At 35.2% G+C, this 17,622-nt stretch overlaps 2 protein-coding genes across 2 annotated transcripts; both read left to right on the top strand.

Annotated features, from left to right (window-relative positions):
• Positions 1-7,130, top strand: LOC132543848 (alpha-L-fucosidase-like). The gene is made up of 8 exons (XM_060207364.1): positions 1-370; positions 723-829; positions 1,343-1,473; positions 1,962-2,095; positions 2,511-2,608; positions 2,944-3,076; positions 3,618-3,788; positions 4,696-7,130. Exons 1-8 carry the CDS (start codon positions 15-17, stop codon positions 4,949-4,951), a joined length of 1,386 nt encoding a protein of 461 aa, XP_060063347.1. The 5' UTR covers positions 1-14; the 3' UTR covers positions 4,952-7,130.
• Positions 7,131-9,892: 2,762 nt separating this feature from the next.
• On the top strand, positions 9,893-16,927 carry LOC132543854 (four-domain proteases inhibitor-like). Its single transcript, XM_060207369.1, has 7 exons — positions 9,893-9,926; positions 10,018-10,107; positions 10,628-10,816; positions 11,974-12,138; positions 13,347-13,468; positions 16,351-16,522; positions 16,851-16,927. The coding sequence occupies exons 1-7, from the start codon at positions 9,893-9,895 to the stop codon at positions 16,925-16,927; spliced, it is 849 nt and encodes a 282-aa protein (XP_060063352.1).
• The last annotated feature ends 695 nt before the right edge of the window (positions 16,928-17,622 follow it).

Raw genomic sequence — 17,622 nt, 5'->3', positions numbered from 1 at the left:
CTATCTGAGGAAAGATGTCTTTGCTCCTCGTTCGCCAAACCACTACTTTTATACTATTATGCGCATTGTGTTGCTGTGTAAGCGTAAAATATGAACCTAACTGGGAATCAATAGATTCTCGTCCTTTACCAAACTGGTATGATGAATCAAAAATTGGAATATTCATTCACTGGGGGGTGTTTTCCGTGCCGAGTTTTTCGTCGGAGTGGTTCTGGGAATTGTGGAAAGGACAGAAGATACCAGGTGTTGTTGATTTCATGAATAGAAACTACAGACCAGACTTCACCTATGCTGATTTTGCTCCCCAGTTTACGACAGAATTTTACAACGCCGATGAGTGGGCCGACATTTTAGCCGCATCCGGAGCAAAGTACGAATAACGATGGGAAGGGAAACTGTTGATATTTTATCACACCAGCTTATCACAGGGGTATAGTTGTTTCCTTGTAGGCATGCTCAGACAGTGTTCTTTAATCTCAGCATACGGGGATACTATGGCATATATAGGACACACTAGGCTTGGAAAGTCAAATATAAGATTGTTTTCCTCGACCTTTTAAAACGTATGCATATTGCATTTGGGACTGCAGTGGTAACGGTCTTTAGAAAGTACTCTCATAGATATAACTTGGATTGTATTCGTTGCCCATCAACTTGTATCATTACAGTGTATCCTAAAATCTATCTATGATCTTGACATTTCTTAAATTTTCTTTTTTTAGGTATGTAGTTTTGGTGACGAAACATCATGAAGGCTACACCAACTGGCCATCAAAAGTGTCATGGAATTGGAATTCCATGGATGTTGGTCCCAAGCGAGATCTTGTGGGCAAGTAACTAAATAATATATAGCCTTTCTAAATTGAAACCCGATAATAATGCTGTAACTCAAGCTCATTGAAGAAAAGGTCACTAACTGCAAATCCGTCAAGTTCAAAATTAGGCTGCATAAAAATGTGTTGATCATACCTGTATCTATGATCCAACATTTCATTTCATGATAATTGCTTATGGTAAACTGAAGTGAAAAAAAGTCACTATATATGGATATCCATATTTCAGTTATGTGATCTATTGTATCTATCAGCAGTTTTCATCCTTTCTCTGACTTAATTAAAATGTTAAAAAATTCCAACAGAGTCCAACATACGAGCTTAGTGTACATGTATATACATGTACAGGTTTTATTAAAGAAACGACATATTACCGATACTAACTAGCAGACCTTTTTACCATTTTTATGTCTCCATATTAGATATGAAAGTGTTTGATTTATATGATATCAAAAAGAAGAATCATTAATCAATTATGACATATCAATAGAACATGTTTATATCAACAGGAGAGTTAGCTGTAGCTGTCAGGAAGAAGGAGGGAATAAAGTTTGGTACCTACCATTCACTGTTTGAATGGTATAACCCACTCTATCTTAGTGATAAAGCAAATGGCTTCAAAACTCAAGACTTTGTTAGAGTACGTATTTATACATTTTATTGTGTCCTGTGAAAATATTACATCCAAACAGAAATGAAACAGGAAAATTACAAAAGTATAATTGAGTTTTATAAAGAACAGAAAAGTCAATATACTTGTATATTCAAAATATAAATGATGATTTGGACAAATTAACAGCAAGACTTCTTCCACGTGATTGGTACATTGTTGCTTGTTATTCAGAATGTTGCCACATCACAGGCACCATTATGAACTGATTAATCTGAGTGTCTAAGAATATTAACTGTATTATCAATAGATTTATAGATATCAAAATAAAACTGATACCAATGTTAGATCTGTACCAAGATTACACAGGAAACCTTATACCAAGACTTCATCTGTTCTTGCCACTCTATTCTGAAGGAAGATGTCTCCAAACATTTTGTACTGATCACTGTCCTATATTACAAATGTTTTGACTGTATACAGGTTGATAATATACATCATATGTTTACTTGTTTCAGGAGAAGACTTTACCAGAATTATATGAGTTGGTGAATAACTACAAATCTGATGTGATCTGGTCTGATGGAGATTGGGAGACCACTGATGTTTACTGGAATGCCACCGAGTTCCTTGCTTGGCTTTACAATGAAAGGTATTTAATTGAATCTCTAACTTGCCTGGTTTAGCCACATGTAAACCTCTTGACTAACATTTTTGTTTAAGGTTTATATAACCAATTTCTTGTTTTACTTTGAACTTTCTATCATGATTGATGTTTTATTTAGAAAATTTACTTGTTCACTGAGTTTATTTCCTGGTTAACAGCCATGGGCATTTTGGGGTGGGTCTCCTTGTATTATTTGGTGGCTATATACAATACTCATGAAGTAAACACACACAAAAACATTATTCAAAAGAAGAAAAATGAGTGTAAATAATTATATCACAGTGAACCAATCACTGACCAATCAAATCTACATTGAGATAGTCATAAACCAAATTTGACCACAGAAGCATCAGCAGGTTTAATATCATTACTTAACTTGTACCACAAATATCTTGTCCAGTCCAGTCAAAGACAGCGTGGTGGTAAATGACAGATGGGGCAAGAACATCAGATGTAAACATGGTGGCTTTCTGAATTGTGATGATAGGTACAACCCAGGTATGTAGAACTTCATAGATGTTATCTTGTCACTTAAAGCTATACTTAGGTACATGACATACACTCTTAAGTTAAAAGTATGGCATTACGCATGCACATTGATATAGCATCAAGGCAACAAAGAGGTTTTCTCTTGATGTGACTGCTTTCTCTGCAGTGATGTAACAGCAATTTATTTCTGGTGTGATATTGAAACTAATATGTGTATCCTTGTGATGATGTGACATTTTCTAGTGATTATTTGACTGTAACCCAGGGTAGTTTATTTTCTATTGTGTATCTCCTATACATTCTGTATGATTTATATGTGCTGATCAGAACGTTATACTGTATAGGTGTGCTACAGAAAAGAAAGTGGGAAAACAGCATGACTATTGATAAGTATTCGTGGGGCTACCGTCGACGAGCCAGATTGGATGACTTTCTGACCATGGAGGACATCACCAGTGTTATAGCATCAACTGTCAGGTATTTACTGTAAACATACTTAATTTGGTGCAATCCAATTTTGGTGCAGTTTCAGTGTTTGGTTAATTATCGCTACCATAAAATAGCGCATCCACAGAAATTTTTAGAAAGACAAAATACAGAATCACAATTAATTAAGTATTTTCAAGGGTTGGGGAAGGGGTTCGTCCCAAATGTGTTGACATCTGAAGATTTTTACATGTACCCGGTATTACTTTTTGTCACTGAGTTCAAGAGATCTTGTTGTTGAACAGGACAATTTTATGCCGGGGAGGGTGGGATTCTCTTCTCAGGACAATGATATGCCGTCACAGAAACTATTCACTAATGTCATGTCAACAATTCAATCAAGTCAATAATGCAAAACAAAACTGAAACAACAAAACACACCCTAGTACCTACGTATCAAATCAACATAGAAACATTTAAGATCTTGCAGTGCTGAACACCTAGACCTGTTTTGGATCTTTTGTGTATCAATCAACACAGTATTATTAGCACATCTCTCAGTTCTAGTGTAACATGTACATTATTATTTCAGTTGTGGAGGTAACCTTCTGATCAACATTGGGCCAACTCATGATGGCAAAATTGTCCCCATATTTGAAGAAAGGCTGCGACAGATGGGAGAGTGGCTAGGTGTCAATGGTGAGGCAATATACGCCTCTAAACCCTGGTCACATCAAAATGACACACTGGCTAGTGGGGTCTGGTAAGGAAAAGAATGTTTATATATATTTCTGAATATAATGATTGGAAAATAATTAAAAATTGATAAACACACAATAACAATGTGTCATATATATAACACAAACTCATGGACTTAGTCAGATGAGAATCACAGGCGGTACACACATGTTATGCTAGATAGTACACACTAGACAGTACAAACATGTTGTATTAGATAGTTCTACCACACACATGTTGTACCAGGCAGTACACAGAAGTTGTACCAGGCAGTACACAGAAGTTGTACTATGCAGCACACTTTTATAAAACAAGGCAATACACACATGCTATACTAAGCAGTGCACATATGTTGTCCCAGCCAGTACACAAAAGTTGTACCAGGCAGTACACACAAATTTGTGTCAGGTAGAACCCTACACATGTTTGTGTCAGACAGTACCCTACACATGTTTGTGTCAGACAGTACCCTACACGTGTTTGTGTCAGGCAGTATCCTACACATGTTTGTGTCAGACAGTACCCTACACATGTTTGTGTCAGACACTACCCTACACATGTTTGTGTCAGGCAGTACCCTACACACGTTTGTGTCAGGCAGTACCCCACACATGTTTGTGTCAGGCAGTACCCTACACACATGTTTGTGTCAGGTAGTACCCTACACATGTTTGTGTCAGGTAGTACCCTACACATGTTTGTGTCAGGCAGTGCACACGCTTCAACACATTTTTTTTCTTTATCGCTACACAGTTAAAACTGGTTTTGACATTGTAATGATTACACTGAGGTGACGATCTCCACTGATAATGTCATGGATTTTAATGTTATATTTGGTCATGACTTTAATATGTATAGGAGACTGATTGGCAATGGAATAAAAGTTTTGTTATATCAAGATTGTACATAGCAGTCTGTCTTAATGTTTACAGGTACACCTCCCAGAAGTCAACCAATGGAACATCTGTATATGCTATTGTGTTAGACTGGCCAGACAACAACGTCCTCAAGTTAGGGGCACCAGTCGCCTCCCATGCCTCCATGGTCTCTCTGCTGGGATATAAAGGATCGTTGACCCTCACCCCTGGCACTGGGTCAGGAGTCACTGTGACCATACCCCCCATCTCTGTCAATGAATTCAAAGTCCGATGGGCATGGGTGTTTAAGTTTACCAATTTACAGAATTAAATGCCGTATGTTCTATTCCACTGTGTATAACATTATATCTACCATGGATATGTTTTTATCATTACACATTCCTCCACAGGTTTATACTATTATGGATTTTAAGTTGCCATGATGTTGTCAATTTTAATTTATCTAATTTGTCATAAATGTGATGCCTTTTGGGATTTTGCACCATTATGATAACGTTGTCAACGGTGATTCAGTAAATGATACATGTTAATAGTTTTAACTGTAAAATCAAAATAAAATCTAATTGTATGCTGTATTCTTATGTATAATGACAGGGAATGATCACAGTGAAATTAATTCTGTTTAAAAGACAACAAGGTTTTTACATGCTCTGATCTGTATATTTGATAAATGGATAGTTAGCATGTTATGTTTCTGAAGTTATAGCTCAGTAATATGACAAAGTCAGAGATGTATGTACGATTTATAACTGCCATACCAAACATTGACAGATAACCCAATGTTCACTCGATTGTGTTGTTGTTTTGTATAATTCAATTATATTTGTGTATATAGATATCTTAATTTTTTTCTTATGAAATTGTATTTACCAAAAATATTTTTTATTGGTCTTTTTCCTACATTTGCATTTATTTAAAAAATGTTTTATTTAGGTTTTAACCTGCCAGTTTAAAATTTTATAGAAAAAAAATGACTGAATTAAAGCTTTCATTCTCCAGGCACCTTATTTATCAAACATTAAAACAGAAGAGCAGTTTAAATGCAGGGGACATACTTCAAGGATTTTTGAATGGAATTTTCAATAGGAAATATACCAGCTTAACTCAGTTTTTTCATACTTAATAGTTTGATATTACTGTGATTTTCAAAAACAAATGCAGTGAACATTGGTCAAATTTTAAATATCATTATTTATTGAGAAATGTAGAACATTATAATGCTTGTGTTGATACATGTTTTACCAGATTTTATAAGAGTTGTTTTGTGTGTGTTCATGTGTTAGAGAGAACCATATCATGATTCCAACTGTAATTTTAAAGCAAGTTCGTTCACTTATGAAATGTCTTTCAAAAATGCTTATAATTTTTAAACCTTTTGTTATTTCATAAAATTATTCAGTTTTTAAGATATACAATAAGATGTACAATGTTTAGTACAGTCGCCAGTTATAGCTGTACAATGTTTAGTATAGTCATAAAAAGTTTGGTACAGCTACCAGTTATAGCTGTACAATGTTTAGTATAGTCATACAAAGTTTGGTACAGCTACCAGTTATAGCTGTACAATGTTTAGTATAGTCATACAAAGTTTGGTACAGCTACCAGTTATAGCTGTACAATGTTTAGTATAGTCATACAAAGTTTGGTACAGCTACCAGTTATAGCTGTACAATGTTTAGTATAGTCATACAAAGTTTGGTACAGCTACCAGTTATAGCTGTACAATGTTTAGTATAGTCATACAAAGTTTGGTACAGCTACCAGTTATAGCTGTACAATGTTTAGTATAGTCATACAAAGTTTGGTACAGCTACCAGTTATAGCTGTAAATGTTTAGTATAGTCATACAAAGTTTGGTACAGCTACCAGTTATAGCTGTACAATGTTTAGTACAGTCGCCAGTTATAGCTGTACAATGTTTAGTATAGTCATACAAAGTTTGGTACAGCTACCAGTTATAGCTGTACAATGTTTAGTATAGTCATACAAAGTTTGGTACAGCTACCAGTTATAGCTGTACAATGTTTAGTATAGTCATACAAAGTTTGGTACAGCTACCAGTTATAGCTGTACAATGTTTAGTATAGTCATACAAAGTTTGGTACAGCTACCAGTTATAGCTGTACAATGTTTAGTATAGTCATACAAAGTTTGGTACAGCTACCAGTTATAGCTGTACAATGTTTAGTATAGTCATACAAAGTTTGGTACAGCTACCAGTTATAGCTGTACAATGTTTAGTATAGTCATACAAAGTTTGGTACAGCTACCAGTTATAGCTGTACAATGTTTAGTATAGTCATACAAAGTTTGGTACAGCTACCAGTTATAGCTGTACAATGTTTAGTATAGTCATACAAAGTTTGGTACAGCTACCAGTTATAGCTGTACAATGTTTAGTACAGTCGCCAGTGATAGCTGTACAATGTTTAGTATAGTCATACAAAGTTTGGTACAGCTACCAGTTATAGCTGTACAATGTTTAGTATAGTCATGTTTAGTATAGTCATACAAAGTTTGGTACAGCTACCAGTTATAGCTGTACAATGTTTAGTATAGTCATACAAAGTTTGGTACAGCTACCAGTTATAGCTGTACAATGTTTAGTATAGTCATACAAAGTTTGGTACAGCTACCAGTTATAGCTGTACAATGTTTGGTACTATTCACTATTGCTGAATGACTGAAATTGTCAGATAACAACTGGGAAGTTAAAACAATAATGAGCTGTGATGTAAACAGTCGACATTGAGATGTTGACTGTTACCATGGTTCTAGGTCAAACATCTGGAATTTCAGACTTTATTTACTTTAGAAAAGTATGGAGGATAAATGTAAAGGTATACCACTAGACAATGTTTTGTACAGTCTTTGAGTTACAAGTATTTGTTACAGAGAAGAGAACAACAGGAAATATGTAATGCATTGTTTTAGACTTATGTAGACATCTTATTGGCAATTTTATCTAAAAATCTCTGATGTTTGTTAAATTTTTATTGCAAACGCAAAATATCTGTGGATATGTCTAGAATTACAACAGTTCGTAATTCAGAATGCATTTAAAGTCCAAACATGGACTTGGATAGAAAGTTCCTGGTTCATGTATAATCATTCATGTAGACTATCCATATTTGGAGTGACATGTATTTCTTCATCAACACATATTGAACATTGTTGCTTATGTGTTAAATCAGTATATTATGAATATTTCACTTTATTTTTTCAAGTCTATATAGTTCTCCACACTAACACTAATATCCATGGTTACGAGAGTATCATTGATATTTGACATTCTGTATCTGATGAGTTTGATTGTATGTGCTGAAAATAGTCATAAACAAAATGATCCCGCTCACACAGCAGTAATACATATCTAATGCTAACATGGGGGTGATATTTAGGATTTTATTAATAAAAAAATAACTCAGGTTAAACTAGTTGTGTTCTGTTTTTCATCCACAATTCTAAACTTCATTTATTTTATAACATATAGGTTTGAAGCAAAGTCTTGGTGTGGGAGGACTATGAAATTCCACAAAAAGTCTGTTATTGTGGAAATTGAGTGTGAAATCCAAGTTGACACCTGTTTTGTATCGCTGATTATTAAAATAAATTATAAGATAACTGTGTCAGACATAAGATACGTTTGCTGTTAATATTTTTTCCGGTTTGGATCTTAACAACCTAGAACAAATATTATTGCTATAGTGTGGTTGTGCTTATCAAACGTAAAATACTTATTCTCTGATACAGAGCTTCAAGCCAAACGACTTTCTGATTTACCATATATTGATCAAGAAAGTTGCACATTCGTTACCTTGCAGTTCGGATTTGTTTTGTTGAGTGGCACCGATACATTCATTATATTTGTTTAAAAGATGGGAAAATGCAAGGACACGAATTTAAACCACATACATGTAGTACACCAATTTTAGAGGTAATTTACATCAGTATGAACATTCGATATCGATGTTAGCGATATTCGACACCGATCTGAATTACATTCTACGTCGATGTTAGCGATATTCGACACCGATCTGAATTACATTCTACGTCGATGTTAGCGATATTCGACACCGATCTGAATTACATTCTACATCGATGTTAGCGATATTCGACACCAATCTGAATTACATTCTACGTCGATGTTAGCAATATTCGACACCGATCTGAATTACATTCCACGTCGATGTTAGCGATATTCGACACCGATCTGAATTACATTCTACGTCGATGTTAGCGATATTCGACACCGATCTGAATTACATTCTACATCGATGTTAGCGATATTCTACACCGATCTGAATTACATTTGACATCGATGTTAGCGATATTCGACACCGATCTGAATTACATTCTACATCGATGTTAGCGATATTCGACACCGATCTGAATTACATTCTACACCGATGTTAGCGATATTCGACACCGATCTGAATTAAATTCTACATCGATGTTAGCGATATTCGACACCGATCTGAATTACATTCTACACCGATGTTAGCGATATTCGACACCGATCTGAATTACATTCTACATCGATGTTAGCGATATTCGACACCGATCTGAATTAAATTCTACATCGATGTTAGCGATATTCGACGCAGATCTGAATTACATTCTACATCGATGTTAGCGATATTCGACACCGATCTGAATTACATTCTACACCGTTTTTAGTGATATTTGACAACAGCCTAAACTACATAGGATATACATTAATACGGTACTCGACACCGACTCTTCTTGTGATATGAATTTTCGGACTGCTTCTGTTTGCGGTTTGTCGATAGCCGGAACAAGAATCATGCAATGACCACATCAGATGTTCCACAATGGTTTACAGTGGACCAAAGAAGGGAGAAAAGCACAAAGACAAAATACAAATGTCATTGTCACTTTCCTCGCGACACAATTTAACCAAATTGCCCCTAACAACATTTCCAAATTTTTATATTTCGTGTATGCAACCTCCCCCCCCTTCAGTTTTTGAAACATCAAACAGTACAACAGAAACCCCACGTTTAGTAAAACTATGTCCGTAAAATAGTATGAAGATTTACACCTAATAAAAGGATTAAACGTTCAGTTCTGAAGGCCTACAGAAGGCAAATACCACCAGAAACCAAAGATAAGCGCTTTGGTCGCTGTACAGGTCATCCCTATCTTGTATGTGGCAATGCCAAACCTCTGATAAGTACGTTAACACTCACGATCACAACCTGTCCTAACCACACCCACCACCAACATCATGTACTCACTTGCTATTCTTGTAGCACTATTTGGTAAGCATTGTATAATTGTCGAGCCATCAAACACACATAGCCTTTTTTTTTTAAAAATAACGATTCTTCTAATTGTTTCCTCTATTTGTAGGAGCTGTTTATGGACAAACACAGCACTTGTGTGACAGGACATGCACATCCCAATACAGCCCAGTATGTGGAAGTGACCATCACACATATAGTAGGTCATACATGTATTTTAATCACGCTTAATACGATATTCAACCAATTAATATGAATATTCAACAAATCATAATTATACTATATATATATTTAAACCTTGTGGTTTTGTTTTAATTTTTATCACTAGTTAAAATTCTCATAAGTCACTAATGTGGAACAAGAAATTCGAACTATTATATCATGTATCATTTCATTCTTTGATAATTGTATTTCAAGAGGCTCCCGGTATGTCTGTCGTTGTGTCTTTAACGATGTTTTCCGATATTTGTATTGGTAACATGTTTAATTTGGGCCATATGTAATTAAAGTGCACTATCTCTGATAAAAAAAATGAAGGCAATTATCAACTTAATCAAATGTTATTATATCATTAACCTAAAATGTAAACTATATTTAGCATATCAATATTTTAGCGCGAAAAAGCGCTTGAATAAGATCAGCGCTAATATATATATATATATATATGCTTACTGTATTTGTTTTTAGCTATCAAGTATTTAGTTTAATTGTCATTGCAGGCAATTTGTGTCGCCTGCAAATTGCTGAGTGTTACGCACGACTGAATGGCCATCACATGACCCTGTCGCATTCTGGAAGTTGCAGTTCCTCATCGGCTCACCATACATCTTACAACTATGCGTGCGATTCAATTTGTGACGATGAAGTTACCGACGGAGAAGTGTGTGGAACTGACGGCGTCACCTACGGTAATGTCACAGAAATGTTGTTACACATCAATATCAATAATAACGTAATGCCCGACTTCCCTTGCTGTGCTCGCAACAAGACATTTTGTTAAATCATTTTTGCAGCATCAACAGTAGATGGTGTATTCTGTTTTGTAAATGCTTTCTGTCGTTAAATGTACGACATACGCAAATGGTAAAATGGAAAAAAAGCATCGTTTATCATTTCATTTTCAAAGATCGCTGTTGAAGTTAATGTCACACTTGGGCAAAGTTAAGGTAAGTTCAAAGAATCATGCAAGAAAGAAGAAAATTCGTTCATGTCTTATATAAAAACAAAAACAAAAACCTTGATGACCAATTTTTATTTTGAAATGTTTCAAGATTCCTGATATACAAAGTTACCTACTAAGGAATTCGAGGGTAAGATGTATCACGCGCTTTCCCTGTCCGTCCCTTTACACGTATCAGTATCATAACATTCATCTCGTTAGTTGTGTAGTGGAGCAGTAATTGGCTGTGGTTATTGGTTACCAATAATTCAGCGGTGACGTCAAATTTACTGTCACCAACACAAAATATCAGAATCCAAATGTTGGTAAATCTTAGGCCGGATTTATCGTTAAACTTGAAAAAAAAACCAACATTGAAAATGCTGTAGGGCTTCCATGTCTATCCTACACAATGGAATCATGAAGGTCAGTAGAACATATTGATCAAATTGATCAGCCCAGGATCAGATGAAAGACTGCAGAGACTGAAAAATAATGGAAAAAATGTCACCGAGTTCTCAAAAATGCGGTAATGATACATTTATTAAAACGACCTCGTTTTGTAAAGAGAATGTCGACACGATTGAAACAGTGAAATAATGCAATCCATGCTATACAGACTTTCTTTTACTGTTCTAAAAATATATCTTTAATCGTTTGAAAGATACAACATACATCTCTGGAAAGTCGATACATGAAAATGGGAAGTTACACGATATTTATGTAGATATATAAATCAAATACCAATTAGGTGGGCATGAACGAACACATATACATTAATGTAAACCTTTTTTGTTTGTTTGTTACAAGGCCATTGTATAAGTAGGATGTGGACAGGATATATGTATATCAATGATATTTTGCGAACTTGGCCGAAATGAACCAACTTTTACTCTGTTGATACAGACAGTCATTGCGACTTTGACAACGCAAGATGCCTGGCACAGCAGCAGCATGGTTCATTGAGCATACGTCACACTGGTCAGTGCACTCAAACTGATTTGGACTGCCCAATCCATTGTGACCCTAACGATCTTAGTCCTGTTTGTGCTATGGGAAACCACACCTATAGTAAGTGTGTCGAAATTTCACAATATCTCATAACAATGACGTCATCATTACCGCACCGATCCATGGTTGACGACACTCCTTAAATCTTATCGCTGTTAGGGTTTGTATATCATTTGACGAATATGAGGCGTGATAAATCTAACTTTAGCTTATCAATAAACTACATATGGAAGTATACGTAGATATTCAGAGACAGGTTAAGAAAATAGAGAACAATACCAGGGATGGAAACAGCAATGCATTGATGTTAAAAACCCACACGTACCACGTGATACAATTTAAGAACCAAACTATTAATACCGCATGTTTTTTTTTACCAAACGTCAATTGAATGATATCGTTAATGGTAAACTTACCAAACCGGATAAGAAAGACCTTGCCAAGTCCTTCGATTCCATTCCTAGATATATTGATGGTAGCTAGCTGTCTTTAACCACAACAAGAAATTCTAAGAACAAGTGTATTTATCGTATACCTGAATTTGAAGTCAAAGGCACGAAAAATTCACTCGTCTACCTGTCGTTTCCCCGATCCTTTTTAACAAACGAAAGCAACCGATAGTGATATGATAAGTGTGGTGAATTCAATATCCCTATTTTTAAATTTTTTTTTCTCACAATTTCCAGATAATAGTGTCCCTGCTCTCTCAGCCAATTGCATTGGCATTCCTTAGTCGATCTACATGTTCAAGGGATTGAATACCACTATTTCAATGGAAGCGCTCCACTTGTTTTCTTGCGGTTCTGAGCTCGTTAGGATATTTGTTTGTTTAAATTATATATCCGGTTCTCAATTTGAGAACACGGCATTATGCTTGTTAATCTAAAGCAGAAGACTTTCCGAAATACCTGGCCTGATTATCATTTTACGTTTTCGAGAGCTTCCGTGTAACATTATTTTGTTATTATTTGCCCACGTTTTGTCGATTTGGATTTCGAAACACGGTTTTAGTTGACAAGTCACTATTTTGTTGACAACGTCATGATACTCGATTATTTTCCTTTGCGTTTCTTTCACTTTGACACTATTATCGTTTCAAGTATGACCTTTGTAGCGTATTTGTCACTTTCTATCAAGCGAAACTGTATTATGGTTAAATGTCCCTCCCACAACAGGATTTAACTACCCATCGTTGTCTGCCATATGTTTATATTCCTTTAGAAATTTGTTGCGTACCTCTCACTTCCACGTGACTTGTTGGTTGACAGAAAACATGTGCTACCTGAAGCAACTCCAGTGTAGGTATGTCCACATTCCATCTATAGCGGAGCGTTACGCGTTCGTACACAACGGATCATGTGACGGCGTGGATGTTTCCAAAACTTACAAGGTTGGTGATATCCTTAACAATATAATGGAGTTAGTTTATTGATATACTTAGATTAACATTTATTCAACACATGCGAACCTCGCACCGTTTCTTACAATCGGGAACCCTCGGCACTTTCCGCAAGCTAGAATTTTCTCGTTTGCGGAATGTGCCGAGGGTTCCCGTTTGCCGTTTCTTATAGACAGTTAAATACATCAATAGCAGAACCCCCGCCAATGCCGAGGGGTTCTGCTATTTTATGCAGAAAAACATGCCATAAAAAGACGTTATCTGAACATATATGCCAAACGCCTAACACGAGCGACTGGCATTTGATTATGGAAGATTAACGCGTAAAAAATTCCTCAGGGTATTCCAAAGTATATGATATATCAAATTGATAATCTTCATTTATATAATTATACATAGAGACTTAAACCCTCTTGATTTTTTTTATTTATGGACGTATTTAGAAGACACTCTATACAAGCCACGGCTGAATTCTTTAGCTGATCCACAGGAATCGGATGTTTTTATATAACAAATGTAGTTATTATGCGACTAAAATAACAGGAATCGTGTATATCTTACTTGTATAATAGTTAACTTTCACATATACAACGCCCGATTCATGTGGCTGAACTCGAGAGTTGGACATTAATCGTGAAATTTCTATCGAGACACACACAATAAATACATTATTTGGAACATATTTTCATCAACAATGTTGCTTGCTAGATTTTTGTTCGTGAAAATGTCTGCAAATTTGTCATGTAAAACTCACAATATAATAAATCTAATCATAACAATGCTATCAATGTTTTCGTGTTTAATTTCGAGTAAAAGTTATTAACAATTGAAATGGTATAATGATTTATTGGAATCCATCCCCTCCTCAAGTTCAATAAGCCCAATTAAAATGTTAAAACCAGTGACCACAAGAAAATGGTTTTATCGTGGATGGATACGCCTAGAATCATAGAATGGATCCAAGCTCCATCAAAATTAGGTCGTGTCCAGCATTCTTCAGCTTAACTAATACTTGGCGTTGCTCGCCGTGCTCGGCCAGATATTGCCGACACCATGCTTGGTTTGCTCCAAATATCCACGGAAATCGACAAGAGAAAGCTACTTGTCGTTGGATAGTTTAGCAGATTTTTGCAACACGACTTCACTCTTTTCTGTGGGTGTAAACTGAAAGATCTGGGATAGCTTTTTCCAGAGTGTACTGCTCTGCTATTACTCCTAAAAATCTTGAGCTGGTGCTTTTTTTTTTAGATTACTATCTTCGGAATTACATATTCCCTTCCAAACGTCAACAGAAATTCATAGTGAAATCTTAACAAAATGATCACAACTTTCAAGTAACTGCCATTTTTCCTGTACCATGTATTCTCCATGATTCCAACCTTTCAGTAACGCCTCCATTCATTAATACTCTACTTGCGTCTTCAGACTCGTATCAATTACTATTCGAACATTCGATTTTTGTTATTTGCCCGTGTCATATTTTTCCCAAACTTTTTTTAGGAATGTTGTAAAGACGTAATATTTTACAAATAGATTCTTTCAACTTTCATTCCATGCTTTGGTCATGTAGTCAGCAGCGCATGTGTCAATGAATTGAACGCAGTATGGCATGCCAGGTTCAGCAAAGCTTTTTACCCAAAATGGAACGCCTCCCATATTCTGTGCGTTTATAGAAATAACTGACATAATCTTTAATTGTTTTCTTCATTTCATAATAGTTTACTCATTATTCCATTAATCCCAGTCATTTTTTTAATCAAAAGTGTTTATTGCAGCAATACTTTCCATTGTTTTAAAACATGGTACAATATTTGTGGTTTTATTTTTCATAGTTTCAGTTTTTAATTTCAAAAAGAGATGATAAGGAACATAGGAGACATAGGCCTGTTAAAAATGACTTATTAATTGATAAATACATTGGTTATTTTTTGTCTAGAATAATTGAAAATCTCCTGAATTGTAAAATAAAAATTCTGCATCAAATATTTGAGATGTGTTCTATTTTGGGTATCGTCACGTTAGAATACGCCTTGGAGCGTCATATCTTATAAAACTCTAAATTATAATTTTTGCTTGCCAAGACTCGAAAATAATTAAACTTTAGACCTGCTTCATAAAATCTCGTATGAAATGAAAACTCATTTAATATCCTCTGTTTATGTCAAAATTGTAAGTAGCACCTAACTAGTTCCTTTGAAAATGTAGGAAATAAGTTTAATGAAAAAATGTCAAATTCTATGCATATATGGTAATCTCAAATGAAGATATGTTACGTGAGAGTATACGATATGATAACAAGTAATCTTCATATATATTTTAAAACTTGCATTGTTATCATATGTTCTTTAACACACGAATGTTTTTGTTGTTGTAATTGCTGTAGTGCTTAATAACAAGATTATGGCAACTGCAGCTGTGTGTTCTATCTCACAGACACTATGCACCAACTCCAACCCTTGGTCTATTTATATGTATTTTAGTATCCATAATACATTATATGAAACGCGAGTTGGATTTTGTGCGCGCATGATGTACACGTGTGACTGCACTTAACCTGGACAGCGATGACCTCATACCCTCTGGCGATAATTAATTAGTTCTCAGACATAAGGTCCAGATGTGCACTATTGCACACAAACTTGACGTTTTAGCTGAAACATTCTATTCAGAGAAAAAAATCCCTCCAAAATCATTACAATTATCAGAGTACAAGTACTTTTACAGCGCTCGACCAAATGCTAATATTTGAAAACGTCGAAAACGAGTAGGCCTATTCCTATTCGAACACTGTCCTACCAAACGAATATAAATTGATATCTCTATAAATATGAACATGTTGTGTTGACAAGACAGTATTGTTCTCTGTTTAATAGCTGGACTGTAGCCCCTACCATGCAAACGCTCAGATCGCAGTGGAAGGTGATCAACAACAAAACCTGCTGTTGAACTGTGACCACACGCACAACCCCATCTGTGGCACCGACCTGCGAACTCACCTCAATTTGTGTTACTACTGTCATAGCATGGCCCATAGCCACAAACTCGGTCAGTATAGCAAAATTGGCATCATCACTGCAACCATCTTTAAAAATAAATAGAAATAAGAAACTGCCTGTTGCCAAAACTCTATGAAATGCCTCGAAGTCAAACTTTTTGATTTTGACTCTAAATACTTAGTATCTCCAGATTTTTAGTATAAATATGACAATGATAAATACTTCTGACTTCAGATTAATATCACGAATATCGGTAACGTAAGTCATAATCATGATGTCAAAAACAGAAGCAGTATTTGCGTAGTGCGATTCAAATATTATGTTAGGAAGAAGGAAAAAAAACCAAACAAAAACCGTTATCATTCTGTTTTTATTAGGTGTCGACCAAACCGTGGAAGTTATTGCAGAGACTGCTTGTCCATCCTACCTTTCACCACACATAGTTGTTGGTTAAACAACCATTAAATATCTTTTGAAACGAAGTCTTGTTGTTTTATGATTTTCTATATTTTATATCCAAGAGATTCTGAAGTCCCGTTTACATTTCCAATTGTGCAAATCTTTTGCAAATTTACATGCATATTTCATCATGTCCGCATATCTCGTCATGTAAATACATTTGCATACACGAGCAAATTTGTACATGTCCGGACTAGATGCAAATGTATTTGGAGATTGTTTTTGTGCAAAGGAGGAGTGCCAATTTGGGCCTTCTGGCGGCCATGACCGATATTTTTTATTTCTTGTGTAGGAATTCCTTGGGGTTAGGCGGTCATGATATGACATAAAATTAAGGTCAGATCTGAGCCATTCATTAGTTATGGGGGGGTAAAGTGGGGGGTAAAATTCATAAACAGCTCCATTATGACAAACCTACATTATATTTTTGGATTTTTTCTTCTTAATTTTCATGTAATAATCCATATCAAAACATTCATTAGTAAAATTGATTGAAAAAAATATTCCATTGTTGAAAAGTAGGTCATGGTAATTAAGCTCATTAATTGCGAATTATATTAAAGATGAACTTAATTTTCTGCCTTAATGTACATAAAAACAATACCTTTATCATGTACCATGTTTTAATAAGAAATATTTTTGCATACTTTAAAGAAAACAAAGAAGAGGCAGTGCTTTGAATTTTAGTTC

This window comes from Ylistrum balloti, unplaced genomic scaffold (genome assembly GCF_031769215.1).
Source record: "Ylistrum balloti isolate Yb309-2 unplaced genomic scaffold, AGI_CSIRO_Ybal_v1 Utg369772, whole genome shotgun sequence".
Lineage (NCBI taxonomy): Eukaryota > Metazoa > Mollusca > Bivalvia > Pectinida > Pectinidae > Ylistrum > Ylistrum balloti.
Note: the sequence above shows the minus strand (reverse complement) of the source record. Positions and strands in the feature narration are given on the sequence as shown.

Coding starts and splice junctions, on each gene's coding strand:
- LOC132543848 (XM_060207364.1), top strand. CDS start 15: ATGTCTTTGCTCCTCGTTCGCCAAACCACTACTTTTATACTATTATGC. Junction 1,474..1,961: donor AAACTCAAGACTTTGTTAGA/GTACGTATTTAT, acceptor TACTTGTTTCAG/GAGAAGACTTTACCAGAATT. Junction 2,096..2,510: donor GCTTGGCTTTACAATGAAAG/GTATTTAATTGA, acceptor TATCTTGTCCAG/TCCAGTCAAAGACAGCGTGG.
- LOC132543854 (XM_060207369.1), top strand. CDS start 9,893: ATGTACTCACTTGCTATTCTTGTAGCACTATTTG. Junction 9,927..10,017: donor TATTCTTGTAGCACTATTTG/GTAAGCATTGTA, acceptor CTCTATTTGTAG/GAGCTGTTTATGGACAAACA. Junction 10,108..10,627: donor AAGTGACCATCACACATATA/GTAGGTCATACA, acceptor TTGTCATTGCAG/GCAATTTGTGTCGCCTGCAA.